The sequence below is a fragment of the Poecile atricapillus genome, chromosome 8, assembly GCF_030490865.1.
Source record: "Poecile atricapillus isolate bPoeAtr1 chromosome 8, bPoeAtr1.hap1, whole genome shotgun sequence".
Taxonomy (NCBI): Eukaryota; Metazoa; Chordata; class Aves; order Passeriformes; family Paridae; genus Poecile; species Poecile atricapillus.
The window spans coordinates 14,102,580-14,117,741 of NC_081256.1; the positions used below are offsets into that span (position 1 = coordinate 14,102,580).

The 15,162-nt window shown below is 50.2% G+C and overlaps 1 protein-coding gene across 1 annotated transcript; it reads right to left on the reverse strand.

Moving 5' to 3' along the window:
* Positions 1 to 1,854: 1,854 nt before the first annotated feature.
* ZIC4 (Zic family member 4) lies at positions 1,855 to 14,507 on the reverse strand. The gene is made up of 4 exons (XM_058843976.1): positions 14,414 to 14,507; positions 8,831 to 9,448; positions 4,090 to 4,414; positions 1,855 to 2,246 (listed from the first exon to the last, which is right to left on the reverse strand). Coding segments are annotated over exons 1-4 (1,014 nt in total). The 5' UTR covers positions 14,484 to 14,507; the 3' UTR covers positions 1,855 to 2,245.
* Positions 14,508 to 15,162: the final 655 nt, after the last annotated feature.

Consider the following 15,162-nt stretch of genomic DNA (forward strand, 5'->3'; position numbering starts at 1 on the left):
GCAGGATTGGGCTCAGATAATTCTTTAACAACTAAAACAGAAGTACAATGATGAGTTACAACTTCAAGGAATTCATATTCCGAACAGGGCATTGTGTGATATCCAATGAGAAACTACTAAATAAAACTTGATCAGGGAATCATTTCAGTACAACACCGTTATGTTTATAAAATGAAGATACAAAAGGGATGCAGTTCGACTACCCTTACACGTACAGACAATAAAACATGAGAGCATATGGTAGCCATCACTTTGAATGCGTTAACAACTTCGATACATTGCAGTATATACATGCTTGATAGGTATTCGGACTGTTAAATGATCAAAGAATTTACTCTATGTCTACACTCTTGCTTTCACTCTACTGGAATGAAAACATTTGTTGGTCACTAAGTGGTGCTAATGAAACCAAACATTTCTGCCTTCTCCCAAGAATCTCATTCTGTGCAGAGTGTGTGAAGGAATAATTTATTAGACGGAAAAGTTTAGAGGATGAAATGCAAAAACAATGGACATAATTTCAACTTTCGAACTGTAAGGTCACACAGACATCTATGGACATTTGTACACAGTCAGAGTTTCACGCAGACGCAGCCACATATATCCAGATGTATGTCTATACACAGGATTCGATAGTTTGGTATTTTTTGCACCCTCTGGGCCCCCAAAGTTATCTTTAAAAGTTTGATTTTATCTCTTTAGAAACGGTTTAAAGCTAACGGGCAGGGTGAGTTTGACAGAGAGGAGAACAAATCGCTGACAAAGAACCTTTTACGTTTCATCAGCGTTGTTAGGACGACGAGCAGGAATTTCTCAGATAATAACTCCCACTTCAAAGATTTCTCAGCTCAATAGAAATTGGACCATCCTTTTTATTCAACCACAAGGGCTGGCACTAAAGACGACTCAACTGTTTGAATTTTTTTTCCCCCGTGTTTATTTTTCCCCTATTCACTAGGGTACTTGGATAAAATAAACAACAAGACAATTACTGGAACATGGACTTCTAACTTTCCCGGGCCCATGGCCCAGCGCCCATGGCCCCAGCCATGCGGGTGTCAAGTTCCCCCGCACCGCGGAGCCTCCGCTCTCCGCCGCACAGCGACAGCGGGGCCGGGCGGAGTGCGAAGGGGATAAGGCCATCTCCCCCCGGACCTCACCCCGCTTTCCAGCTCCTGGGGGACTTCCATCGGGACACCTACTCCCTGAGATAGAGGCAGCCCAAGGAGGGGGATCTTCCAGTCCCCATCCTGTTTTCCCCTCCCACGTTTGGTGGGGCGGAAAAGGGAAAAAATTCTCAGGTTTTGTGGCCGGTTTTGCTGCTAGAAGCTGGTCAGAAAGGCTGGGGACAGCGGGCGGGAGCTCCCGCCGAGCTCGGGGGGCTGGCAGTCCCTTACTATGGGGAGAAGGAGACCGGGGCTACAGAGTCGGAACGGAGCCCGCCTTGGGGGGAGGGTGGAGCCCAGCAAAACCCAGCTCCGCCGAAGTGCATTAGGTGGAGGAAGTCTATCTCTAGCGGGGAGCAGATTGAGTGTATTAAGCTAGCATGAAACCAAAGGTCAGTGCAAATGTATCTTAATAGACTGTCTCAAATGGAGTGTGCCTCCTTTGAAGGCCGCTTGCTATTGCTCTCCTCATTACCATAGCGATCCTAACGTGGCATGCTGATGCACCATAAAACTCACACTTTCAACCCCAAAATCAGGCCCTTTGAACAACCCGAGCTTGATTAGACCTTTCTCCTTTTCTTTCCCCCCTTAAAAACCATTTCCTTGCCTTTAGAAACTCGCCCTCAAATCCCAAATGCATTCTCTGATCCTGGCAGAAAGCAGAAACAAAAGTGAGCTGAGGCGACGGTTCAAGCGGGCCTTTTCTTCCTGACAGTCTTATCCATTTTTATTATGGTCTGGAACAAGTGCCCTGTTCGCGTGGGTTTTGTTTACCGGAAATTAAATGAAAATGATTTAGTTCGCGTCAAACAAAAATATATACTTGTATACACAAGAAAAAGGGCCTGTTAGACGTAAATATTATGTCCTTAATGAAAAGACTGGACGGGCTCCAGACTTCGCCTTTCACTATTTAAGTATGACTTGCCTATTGCCATAGAAATCCTAACTTACCATGAAGATTCACCGTTGTGAAGAAATACTTCTTTGTGCGAGCTTGCTTTGATGTCTAAGGCATAAGATTCAGGCTTTCAGCTGCGTCTGTCTAGATTACCTTGAGAGCAACGGGGTAGACATCTGTAACAAGCAAATGAAAAATTAAAGGTGATTAGCCTGCACATCCAAATACTTCTGTAAACAGAGAAATAAAGAAATAAACAGATCTCAGGACATGGTGGAAACAACCTCCCTACCCGCATCTGGCTTCTGCTCTTCTCGATTTCCATGACAGAAGTTTCAGGGGCTGGAGAGGGGCAGAACTCTACCCTGTTTAGGTTTCTCTTTCACACATTGCCCTCACCTAGCTGATTCCCTAAGTTATTCCCGTTAGCGACATGCTGTTGTCACTATTCGTGGTGTTTAAATACAAAAGTTGTTGAGTTTGGGCGAAAGAAGAAAGGAAGGCTGGCCCGGTGCCTTGGGAGAAAAATACGGGTGTATAAGTAAGGAAAGCACTGGGCATTGGTGCGTTTTTAGTCACTGACCAGCTATTTATTTTCCTGTCGTTTTTACATTTCTCGGTAGCAACACACACGTGTGTATGTGCTTGGGTGTACAGTTGTGCACACACAGTAACCCAGGTCACCTAGGTGTGGAGGTGATCTGTCAGACACGGGAGGATGCGGTTACAGCAGCCTTCTGTCTGCTCTCCGCAAGCCATTGAAACCCTTTCCAGCAGCCTATGCTATCTATTTGCCTATACTATCTGGTATTCTTAAATATCTTTAAAGTAATTAAAACGGCACCATTCGGTAGTTTCTACCCCAGCGGAGAGGTTTGTTTATTTATTTTGGGGTTTGTTTATTTTTTTACCCCCCTCCCTTCCGTCTCTGAACCGGTGCAGTGAACCCTGTAGGTTTGAGACTCTGGGACAGGATGGAGATGCTAAAGCCGCGTTATGGGAGCGGTTCATTTCTCCTCGGGGCTGTTGGCAGGGCAGAGCCGTGGAGCAGCGGCCCCAGGTCCCCGCGCTGCCGGGGGCTGCCCGGCCCCCGCCCTGGCAGTGACGTCGGAGAATGGTCCCCCCCACTCCGTCAGAACCGCCCCCCCGGGAGCTTCAGCGCCCACGGTTCAACAGGAGCCGCACTCTGGGTGGGGACGGGCATGTTTAGGTATTAGAAGTCATTACCAGTGGGAGCTAAAATGGACAGTCAATCATCGCACCCCCCTGGGCCTTTCTTTATTAGCGACTACTGGGTGGAGGGAGGAAATATATATATATGTATTTATATACAGAAAGAGGGAAATGTAAGGAGATATTTTACAGAAACATCATTCGAACCGGTTAATTAATCAAAAAATTTAATGCATCAATTTTGTACAAATTTGTAACAAATAATAGTTTATATTTATATATATATATATATTTCTTAAAAAAACCACACTTCTCACAGAAAATCGTGGGCAAACAGAACAGAGCAGCACACAGTACTGTTGACAAGAGAAAATCTGTACAGAGAATTATCTGTGTGAAACCACTGAAGCGAAGGGGAAAGGAAAATGGGAAGAGGAAGGGGAAGGGAAAGGAAGGGAAGGAAAGGGAAAAGGACAGGGATAAGGAAAGGGAATGCAAATCAGTTGGCATGTAAACAGACCGGAGCAAGGCGGTCAGAACGGGGCTGTGTGGCACGGCGGGAGGAGGCGGCAGCGCCCCGGCCGAGGCGAGCGCAGCCCTCCCGTGTGCGCGGTGCCGGGGGCAGGCAGGGCCCACCCGCAGCCTCTCTCCCTCCGCCAAGCTCCTCTCGCCGCCGCTCCCGCTCGGCTCCCCCGTGCCCGGCGCGGCGCTCCCGGTGCCGGCCGGGCCGGGCCGGGCCCCGGCGCTCCTTAGCAGCGGGGCCGGGGCTCGGCGGGGAGGCGCGGCGGCGGGGAGGTGCCGGGGGGCCCGGGGGGGCCGCGGGGCCCCGCGCCTTGACACACGTACCATTCGCTCAGGTTGGCGGCGGGCTGCGCGGGCGCGGAGGGCTCAGCGTGGGAGCAGGAGGCGGGGGGCTCCCGGCCGGAGTCCGAGGAGGGGGACACCAAGGAGGGCGTGGAGGACTCGTAGCCGGAGCTGGGAGGAGGGGATTTGCAGTGCACTTTCATGTGTTTTCTCAGGGAGCTGGGGTGGGTGTAGGACTTGTCGCAGCCTCTCACTTTGCAGTTGTAGGGCTTGTCGCTGGTGTGGACATGCGAGTGTTTCTTCCTGTCGCTGCTGTTGGCGAAGCGCCTGTCACAGCCCTCGAATTCACATTTGAACGGCTTCTCCCCTGCAGGAGGCAATGGGCGAGCACAGCCATTAGCGGCGGCGGCGGGGCCGGGAGCAGCGCATCCCTCACCCCCGCAGCCCACAGCCTCCCCGGACCCCTGTCTCCAGCCCTGCCACGGCTCCTCTCCCCGCGGAATCTCCTCTCTCTAGCTCTGCCCTTCCCCGCGGGCCCTGCCGAGCATCCCCCGGAGCCGCCGCTCCGTGCCCACCCGGATGCGCGGCCGGCTCCGCACGCCCTGCCCGGCCAGCTTCTGCTTCTCTTTCCTCTGCCCTGTGTGTGTGTGATTCTGGGGGCTTGTGCAAAAGACAAAGCTTCGAAACAAGGAAAACTTAGAGGAGAACTGCTCGTTCCAAACAAACTTGTGCTGTCCCCGCAGTCTCCAAAGTCCTGCAGAAAGAGCGGTCAGTGATTTATTCCTTCGAAGGCTTTTAACTTAAATACATTTCTCACAGTCCCCCAGGCACGTGGAAATATTTTTCATAACCTGGCTCGATCATATTTCATCCACTTCATACTTGCACTGATTACAATGCCATGGAAGATCCACATCCCCTTCCTCTCCCCGCTCCCCAGCTTGCTAATACTATGTGCTTAAGTACAAAATATTTCAGAAGGACACTGATTGAGGAGGAAAAATGATAAAGATTCAGCAGAAGAATGACTAGGCCAATGCACAGCACTGTCGTGAGGGTGGGATTCCCTTTTCATTTCAACCTACACTCTCACTGAAGGAATTGCAATCAAGATAAAATTGTTTGATCATATAATAAGTGATGTTATGCATAATAGAAATACAATTGTGTTGCTGGAGTAGTGTGAAAGTTTAACCTCGAATCGTGTGGACCTGGCATGGTAGACGATATATAGGAGGTTTTCAAGGAAAAACGCCACAGCCAGATGCAGGATGAAATGCTGACGGCATTATTGTCGCTGACAATAGCAAGCTGCAAAACCCTGCTTGCCAAGGGGTACCCAGGTCCTGTACCAACCGACTATGAAAATATCCTCCTCATCCATCAAATGTCTGAAAGTATCAGGGCGGAGAGGACTCCACAAAAATACATGGCCTAACCTTAACGTGAAGTGCAAACAAAGCAACTGTGTTCACCATCATGGCGTATGTAGCCAAAAGGACTTCCAATATTTGGTTTTGTGTGTTTGTTTTGGTTTGGTTTTTTTAATTTCTTGGGTTGTGCGATTGTGGTTGTAGTTTTTATTTTTTTCCCTCTCAATTCGTCATGATTAAATTTAGGAGAGACTCAGCCTACATCGGGCTCGACTGCGAGCAGGAGCAAATAAAGGAAGGCATTCCAAATATTTCACATGAATGCATTTTATGCAAGGTGGGTGGGAAAGGCTCACGGCTCCGCGTTTAAAGGATGCCCTTTCCACACTGTAATAGTCAATGGGGAGCGCTGACATCCTGCACCGCTAACATTTGCACAGAGGATGGGTAAATACCTGGCGTCGGAGGGAAGGGAGGGAAGAGGTTAAAAATAAGGTCTCAAAACCGATGCGGATTCTGTAACCAAATACTGTCGACATACAGCGGTGCATATGCATAGACACACGCCAGCCTATAATCTAATTAGAGATCCACGTAAGGAAATAATTTGACCTTCAGCATCTAAGTTGAGACAACAAATCAAGGATATTAGTGTAGTACAAGCAAGCAGTAAGTTAGGAGACCCCAGGGAAAGCCATCCTCATAAGCACTCTGCTTGTGCAAAGTGAGTTCCATTCAGGTAAAAGCGAGCTGCGCCGCACTGCGCTTTGCCGAGTTGAAAAATGTTCAACTTCGCTTAACCCCCTGAAAGAGCCACTGAAAGGTCCGTCCGTGCAGCCGGGTTTCAAGTGGGAAGAGGGCAGCATTTTCTCAGCTGCCCGGGTTGCATTCCCTGAACGCCTCAATAAAGAGGAGCCATCCGAGCCATTTGCAAGCATTCCTTTGGCGAGAGCAGGTTTTCTTACGCGGAAACCCCTGCCCGGCAGGGAGAGGACACCGCACAGGTCCCGGCTGCCGCAGCCACGCACAAAGTTCCGCGGGCGATGGAGACTCAACCGCCATTTTACCCCCACACTTGTAGCTGGGCAAAAGTGTTCAGTGAAATTCAGCTCGGAATTTGTGGCATAATCCCCCGTCTCCGGGAGTGGATTAAGGTATTTACCAACTTCTCCGGGTGGGTGGTGGCGGGGGGAAGCCGGAGCTGGCGGCTCCGGGGCTGCGGGCGAGGCGCGGGGGTGGCGGGGCCCGCAGGGAGGGAGCGGGGCTCCGTCCCACGCCTCGCACTATTGTTCCCGGGCCTCAGGGAAGGCGCTGAAGTGATCCCAGCCCGTCCTGCTCGTCCCGTTGCCGCCGCCTTAACGGCCTTATCCTCCAACCTGGAAAACTCGTACATCGCCAGATATCCCTCTGCCTGATCCCCAGCCTCGGAGAAATCAGAAGTCATTAATATTTAAGGAGGCAATAATTTTCCTGTTGAATCTAGAACTGTCTTCATGAATAATTCGTAGTGAGTTCTATTAGGGTTTCAGAAACATTGCATTTTTGACAACTTCTGGGTGTTTAATAGAAACGGTGGAACCATAAAGGCCCTGCAGGAGTTTGCACAATACAGCAATTAATCACCGAGAAAGTTAAAGCCAAAAGTACAGACGCGCCGAATGGTGTTTAATAAACGCAAATCTCCGCTCTCGGGTTTGCCCTGAACCTGCATCTCCGATGTAGGTCAGTTTTCCCAAGAATTTAACCATTTTCTGCTTCAGAGACTTCAAACAGTGAGGCCGTTAAAGAGCAGTAAAAGTTTGTTTACTTAAGAAAAACACTGTCATTAAGCGATGAGCTCTCCCGGTTAATGGCTGTACCTGTGCTGATCCAACAAGGACCTGGCTGGGATACAAGTTACGTGACCCGGGGATACCCCATTTTCGAGGAAAAAGGGGGCCAAGAAGGCAGCCGAGGAACACAACTATTCCGTCGTCCACCTCCTCCCCCCACCCCCCCGCCCTGCACACAGACTTACTCCTCATCATAGAGCGATGGAAAAATAATGAGGTGACGAGTGACGGTCGCTGTAAAATCTCTGTGCTATGTTTAGACGATAGCGATACGAAATTAGTGTATGTTCTGCATATTATATCACGTCGCTCTCTATCATAAAAAATGCAACTCCTGGAAGGTCAAGCCCTGCACCGAGCATGGGGGAAGGGGAATTTTATGAACTGGAAGGCGAAAAAAAAAACGTTTGGCTGTAAGCAGATCTTACAATAGGATTATGTAGTTTCCCTCGCAGTGCATAAGGCTGTACAGAAGGGGGTGGGAGGTGGAAAACCCTACACTGGAACAGATTAAATTTTCCAAAAAGGGCTTATTTCTTATCTTCTTCTTTAGAGAAGGGAAAAAAAAAAAAAAAAAAAAAAAAAAAAAAGACAAGCCAGCGCTATAGACTACAAACACCGGCTGCTAAACTAATTAATACAACTTCACAAGCTGCTCCTGGAAGTGTGAAAACTTTCTACGTGCAATTTCATTAATTATAAATGCTTTCCTGGCCGGAAGAGTTCAAACGTAGTTTTGCAAGATCGTCCATCGTGTTACTTTATTTTCTGTTAACTAGAACTAACAGATGTTTCTGACACATGTCCCAATTTCGCTTAACAGATCTGCAAATGACATTTCAGAATGTACAGGCCGAAACAATACCAGGGTTTCTTTTCTTTCTTTTCTTTTTCTTTTTTTTTTTTTTTCCCCCTCACGGGAATCAGAAATCGCAGCTCCCCATATTTGCGAATGCAGAAAGTCGTTGGAAGGCAATGCTCATTAAAAATGTCAGTGTTATTCAGATCAAACATTTGAAACTCCCTCTGCCCAAAACAGAACTGTTGAACGAAAAGGTCGCAGCTTTGTTATTCTCACAATGTTCGAGCAGCAGCATCTCAGCGACATCAGTCAAAACTGACTAGACAAGTTGTAACTTCCATTGTTCACTTTTAATTTGTGAGCTTGCACAATGATTTCATTTTTTTCTCCCGACTACTTTAAATCGAAAAAAAAAAGAAAATCCTAGCCTGTGTGAATTAGTAGAAATAGTAGCTATATCACTCGATATTTACACAGATCTATCCACATAAACATTACAGCAGCCTCTCCGCATAACAAAAAAAAAAATATGGATGAGAATTCTGAGATTTGCTCTCGCTCTCCCCTTCCCCCCCCCCCCCCTTTCCTCCCCCTTCTCCAAACGGTAAAGAAGCAAAAAATCTGAGAATTTATTTTCCAGAGGTACTTGGCGTGCACTCAATAACAACTCAAAGCATACATTAAAAAAAAAAAAAAAAATCAAAAAACCAAGAAACCCCAAAACAGTACACTGAATAACAGAGAGAAAGAGAGTAAAGAGAGCTTTACATACTGACCTGTATGAGTTCTTTTGTGTATTTTGAGATTCTCTGATCTGGCAAACACTTTGCCACAGCCTGGGAAAGGGCAGGGGAAAGGTTTTTCACCTGTGTGGACTCTGATGTGATTTACAAGTTTATATTTGGCCTTGAAAGGTTTCCCCTCTCTTGGACACTCTTCCCAGAAACATATGTGATTGGACTGCTCGGGTCCTCCAACGTGCTCCACCGTGACATGAGTCACCAGCTCGTGCATCGTGCTGAAAGTTTTCGAGCATAATTTTTTGGGAGTCTGGTCCAACTCAATCCACTTACAGATGAGTTCCTGTTTGATGGGCTGCCTCATGTAACGAAAGAAGGCACCCGGGCCGTGATGTGGAGCCAGGTTCACGTTCAGATTCATACCACCGTAGTTATGAAGCGAAGAAGCAGCAAAATGATCTGTCCTGGAGGCTGGTACTTGAGTGAAATGTTCAGACCTGGCGTACATTTCTCCAGGTAACCCCAGTCTGAGCTGTCCGTTTAGATGGCCACCTGGAGCTGCATGGGGAGGCTGCTCATGGAGTCCAGTGAACAGAGAGGGATTCCCAGCTTCTGAGTGGTGGTGGTAATGACCATGGTGTCCGGGGTAGCTACCTGTTGTTGAGACAAACAGTCCGTGGTGAGAACTTGCAGCGGGGTGCTGCTCGGTCAGCCCTGGCATGAGTGGGGCCGGCAGGTCTCTGCGTATGAAGAAGTCCCTACCTGCTGCCAGAGCCTGGGCTGGGTGAGAGACGGGGTAAGGGGCTGCTGGTGACTGCGCCGGGCCAAACGCTGCCGTTTGACTAGAGACCACCTCGGCTTGGCCTGCCATATGATGATGATGATGATGATGATGATGATGATGGTGGTGGTGGAGCTGGTGGTGGGGATGAGGGGCAGGGCTGATCTTAAGGGCCGCGGGGTGATGCTGAGGAGGAGGATGAGGAGGAGGATGGTGGCGGTGCCCCATGTGTTCTGGCCGGAGCTGCTGCGGCCCGAGGCGGGACTCGGCGGCGTGTTCCCCCGGCTGCGTGGGCGCCGTGGTGTGGGGGTGCCCGGCGACGCCCGGGAAGCCTGTCATGCTCTGAGGGGGGTGGTGATGGTGGCGAGGAGCCCCCGCCAAGTCTACTAATCTCAGCGCCGTGTTCCGCCTGGAGAGAGCAGCAGGGTCCATCACCGGGATCCCCAGAGCATCCACGCTCATTAGCTTCTAACGCTAAAAAGTCACCTGACAGCGGGAGGAGAGACACATAGGGCAGCATGGGGACGGGGGGTGGGAGCGGGGGAAACAACTTTCTTTTTTTTTCTTTTTTTTTTTCTCTCCTTTCTTCCAAAATATAAAAGTTTCCCGGTCCCGCTGCCCTGGCGGCGGGATGCATGGGCGGCTGTGCCAGCGGGTGGGCTCGGGGGGCCGGCGGGAGGCTTTGCCGGGGCGGTCCCGCGGCGCGGCCCGTCCCGCCCGGGGCCGGGGAGGCCCTCACGGCGCGGCGGGACCGGACGGGCCGCGCTCCGGCCGCGCCGCTGCCCCGCGGCCACACAATCGCCGCGCCCGCCCATTGGCTGCCGCCGCCGTGACGTCACCGTGACAGGTCCCGCCGCCGTCTGAAAGAGGGATCGCCGGTGCCGTGGGGGGCGCATGCGCCGCCGCGCCGGCCCTGCCCCCGGCGCTCCCTCCACCGCCCGGCCCGGCCCGGCACGGCACGGCCTGGCCCGGCCCGGCCCGGCCCGGCCCGGCACGGCCTGGGGGGTTCTGCCCGGGGCCGGGCACTCCCGGGCTTCCGCCTGCGGCCGGGATAAAAAAAAAAACTCGTCGGGAATCGAGGGCATCGCCCCGGCCTGCCCCTCGCCTCTGTCCGTTCCCGCTGCCCTGCCCTGAGGCGTGGGGCAGCCGCGCGTTCGGCCCCGGGGGAACACCGGCAGCCCCGCCGGTCCCCGCCGCCCGGCCACAGAAGCGGCAGGGGAGCGGTCCCGGGGCCGGTCCTGCCGGCGGGCCCTCGGCACTTGTTGCCAGCGGGGAGAGAGGGTCCTTGGCCGGCAGAAGCTGAGGCGGAGCCGCAGCGGCCGCTCGCTGGCCAGGCGTGCTCGGCCCGGGACTCGGGCTGCTGCCCCAGTGCCTGAGCCCGGACAAAGGATCCCTGAGAGACTCCCCATCCCCTTCCCCCTACTCTGACAAGTTTTAGCAGTTATCTGATTACTGGCCGCCGGAGCAATGAGAGAAATCGTGATGTTCAGGCTGGATCTGAATGTTTAACCCAGAAGAGGGAGTCTCTCCCTTTCCCTCTCTCTTTCCCTCACGCACACTTACAGGGTATTTCCACGTAAAATCCCCGTCCTTGGCTTGAAGGAAAAGCTTTGCCAAACATTCATAATGGACTCCGTTCTGGTGATTCTCACCTGAAGGGAATAAAACCATCTGCAGGGTTTGCGTGCTAGCAGTGGAAGTGTAGGTTTGGGTTTCAGCTGGACACACTGAGGCCTTACTGGTTTAGAAAAGCTTAGGGCTTCAGTACAGGAGGAAGTATCTGCTTAAGTTTTTAAGAAGGGGATTGTGAACTTAAAAAAAGTAAATGAAATATGGAGAAAGATTCTTCTGCTCCAAGAAAGAAAAACACATCTTCAAACATCTACCCATTGTATTACCACAGTACTTGGATCCTGACACAAAAAACGGCTCCACCAATAACCTCACAGTCTTACGAAATACAGCAATGATTCATTCTCTACCCATCCTGTCAAACTCTCATCATTTTAATGCATTGACTCGCTGTTAACTTGCCAGCGGATTCTTTATCAGGTGCATGTCAGGTAAAGCTCCCAGCATAGAATTTTGCATTTCCATAAGATTTTACCAGTGTTGGTGATCAAGAGTCTTTATGTGAAATAGTAAAACAAGAAACTATTTGGCAATGTCAACCCAGCTACTTTCATAACAGAAGCTACAAGCCAGTGATTGGAAACCAAAAGATTAAAGTTTAGGACATACATAACCACATAGTGGACATCTTAATCACAGCTTCCCATATTCTGGGTTGGCTGCAATTACATATTTTGTTTCTGCCTGCATTGACCATATTTGAGCTGTAAAACTAGGCTGATAGTCAGGTAGCTAGCTATAGATACATCCCCTTGCTCGCATCTTTCTGAGTGGAGATGATGAAAAGTGACAAATTATGCAATTAGCTCCTCAACCTTACATAACATGTTTACGCAGGCATTTTAAACCACACACCATCCTCACAATATCTCAACTTTCAAGTCTACTTGCTCTACGAAATGGATTTGACAGTCCTATTCATGACCATCTCAATAGGAGTGAACAGAAGAGACAAACGTTAGGAAGTATGAATCTGTTACTTACAAATGTACTGAGACTCTGAATCCCAAATAAAGCTGCTTTCCTCATACTTCCTTAAAACACTGCATCTCTACATACTTGTTATCCATCAATTCTGACACTTCTCAGTCAAAGGAGAAAACATCTGCAAGAGTTTGCCAATTAAAAAAAATGTCATAACCATTTTGCCCTAAGTTCATTTCAAATGATGTCTTGCCAGACACTCATGGCTCTCAGCTTGCCCCTCACTCATTCAGGGCTGTCTCTCACACCCTTTTCCAGGCAGTGTAGGAAAGCCCTGCCCCCGGTGTCCCTCAGTGTTAGGTGAGGTTGCTGTGAGCCCCGGCTGGGTGCGTGGGGGAGCGGGCGGGGGCAGGCGGGGGCCGCCACATGACTGCGGGGAGGCGGAGAAACGGGAGAGAGGAGGGAAGCGGGCCCAGACCCGGACGGGCTCCGCGCATCTCCCACAATGTTTTGAAAACTTGAACTCCTGTCTGTGCAGCCCTTTGGCAGCTCAAGCTCATCCTGCTGCCACTCGAGAGGCGACCGAGGTCTCCTGCTTCTTGGCAGCGGCCTGAGCCCTGGTTGACCAGACACGCCGGGCTCTCGGCAAACTCTCAAATGTGTCAGCATTAACTTCTGCATGGCCAACACACTGACAGCTTGATCCTGAGTACGAATTTTCCTGCGGCTGCTGTGTGTCCACGATCCCGTCCTCAGCCCCTGGCTCCGAAGCGAGCCCGAACTGTTCTAAAGAAGTGACATGTTGTAAAGACGAGTCACAGGCGCTTCTCTGGCGCCCGACCCTGCTCTCGTGGAAGAACGTAGGGGCTGTGCCCTGAGTGAGGGGCTGAGCTGTCCCCCTGCTTTCCGCTCCGCCTGCCGCAGCCCGGGCTGCGGGGCCGGCGGGCGCAGCCCCAACCCTCCGGCCTCGGCAAGCTCCAGCCCTCTGACCGCACTCACCCCCGGCCCGCCGGGCTGCCGAGGCCTGCGGCATGAAACGGGCTGCACATCCCTGTGCGGGCTGGGAACGGCCCCAGCTGCTCATCGGCTTTGCCTTAACCTTGGTTTTTTGGTAGTAATCTACTTAAACATCAAGATGCTTGTCTCTATTTCTAACACTGCTTCGAAGATACAGCCCTCTTTATAACCGTGCTCAGCTCAAGGCACAGCTCCTGCCCTCGGGAAGCCATATTCGACCTTCATCCGCCTCGTGTTCTCCCACTTCCACCTCTGCGGAAACTTCCCGACCAGCCAGCTATAAAATATCCAGCCAGTGCCCAAGGACTGGGCTGGGCCGGGATGCTCTGAACACTTCAGACAGGCTCCGGGGGTTACAGGCTTCAAATCCCGAACGAGAGGAGGGGAACAGATCACCCTGAAAAACCCCTATCTTTACTCTGAGAAAAAGCGCGAGCAGAAACAGAGAGGACCAACAAAGTCACCCTGCGCAGGGAGGGATGAGGGAAGCACATGCAGGATCTGAGCCCGAATCTCTCCCTGCCCCGGCAGAAGGCACTGCTGGTTAGGAAGAGGTGGTTCAAGAAAGCCTTTCGGCAATCCCAGCTCCACCTCAGGGAGGAGAGGGTACCGAGTAGCTCGAGAGCACACTCTGCCTTTGTTTTTATTCCCTCGCCCCATTTCCACTTATGGGGACTTCTTCATTTCAGAGTTCCCGAACAATGGGAAGTCAGCTACCAGGCAAGCAACGGTTTGTGCCTAGGTTTGCCTCTCACATTTTGTGACCTAGAGCTACCCTAGGACAAGCAAATCATATGCTTATTTTAAATAGAATATTTCATTCAGGACCTCAAGATTAAGGTATTCCTGTCAGATAAGCTGTCAGTCACTAACTACTTAGACACCACATTGTGGAAGCCTGGTATCCCTGGTAAAGATGATACATATCATGTAAACCCCATCAACAAGATCAAAGTCTTCTTCTTTAATAGGATCCAATACATGTCAAACCTCATTCCAATCAAATCGTCCGTAAATGAATTCAAGATGAATATGTCATAGAATAATGTGACAGTGCAATCACATGGGGTCAGGGGTTGTTGTTTCAATGAGAGAGTCGTCAAATATTAATTCTAGAACCTCCAAATGAATAGGCATTGAGCAGGATTAGGCAGCTGCTGGTGGGGAGTTCTGTCGCTGATTTGTGTTTATGCAAGTACGTTAAACACTAAGCTGAAAAAAATACAGTCTCCTTTGAACTGAGAAAAGGACATATTTTAACTTACTTGACTTTTCCAGGATGTTTCTGTAAAGTCGTTTTCTTTTCCTCATTACAAGGGGAGTCTTGTGCCTCATTTCCTGACTTTGTTCCTGTTTGGGGAGAGAGGTGGAAAATTAAGAGTAAAACCATTTGTGTGTGATATGAAGTAAGTCACTCTAGATGTTGGGCATCACGGATTAAAAAAGAAAAGGAACAAAACCCAAAAAACCCCCAACCCATAACACCAAACCAAAACACAAGTTAGGCAATAAGAGGGGAACAGAAGCTTTCTCCAAGGGGAAACTGGAGGATGCCTTCCCCAGCAAAGCAACACATGTTTTATGGAGTCATGAAGTTTCCATGGCTGATTTAGGGAAAAAAAAAATATGAAAGGACATCTTTTCAGTTCTCCTTTGATCTGACATTCACCTTCTGGCAGGCTATTGTAAGGCAAGTTTTTACCCACTCGGCTATATTGTTTACAGATCCTTCCGTCCCGAAATTAAATTCCGGACTCTCTGCGAGCCTCCAACACAAGTTGTTGTCTCAGCAAGGATTAGTATAGTACCACCCTGGCACTTCTCCCTGCCTATAATTTTCAGCTTGCTCTTTGCTCTCTGTAAGGCAGAGCACTGCCACTGCTACAGGCAGAACTTTGCACAGCTTGCTTTGAGCGGCAGCAATAGCTCTGGGAGCAGATCTGAGGCTGGATACAATGTCTGAGTCTGAATTTTTGCAGATATTTTTGAAATTCTTAGAATTTTGTTTGTTTGG

Coding starts and splice junctions, on each gene's coding strand:
- ZIC4 (XM_058843976.1), bottom strand. CDS start 14,483: ATGAGGCACAAGACTCCCCTTGTAATGAGGAAAAGAAAACGACTTTAC. Junction 9,449..14,413: donor AAACATCCTGGAAAAGTCAA/GTAAGTTAAAAT, acceptor TCTCAACAACAG/GTAGCTACCCCGGACACCAT. Junction 4,415..8,830: donor ACACAAAAGAACTCATACAG/GTCAGTATGTAA, acceptor TGCCTCCTGCAG/GGGAGAAGCCGTTCAAATGT.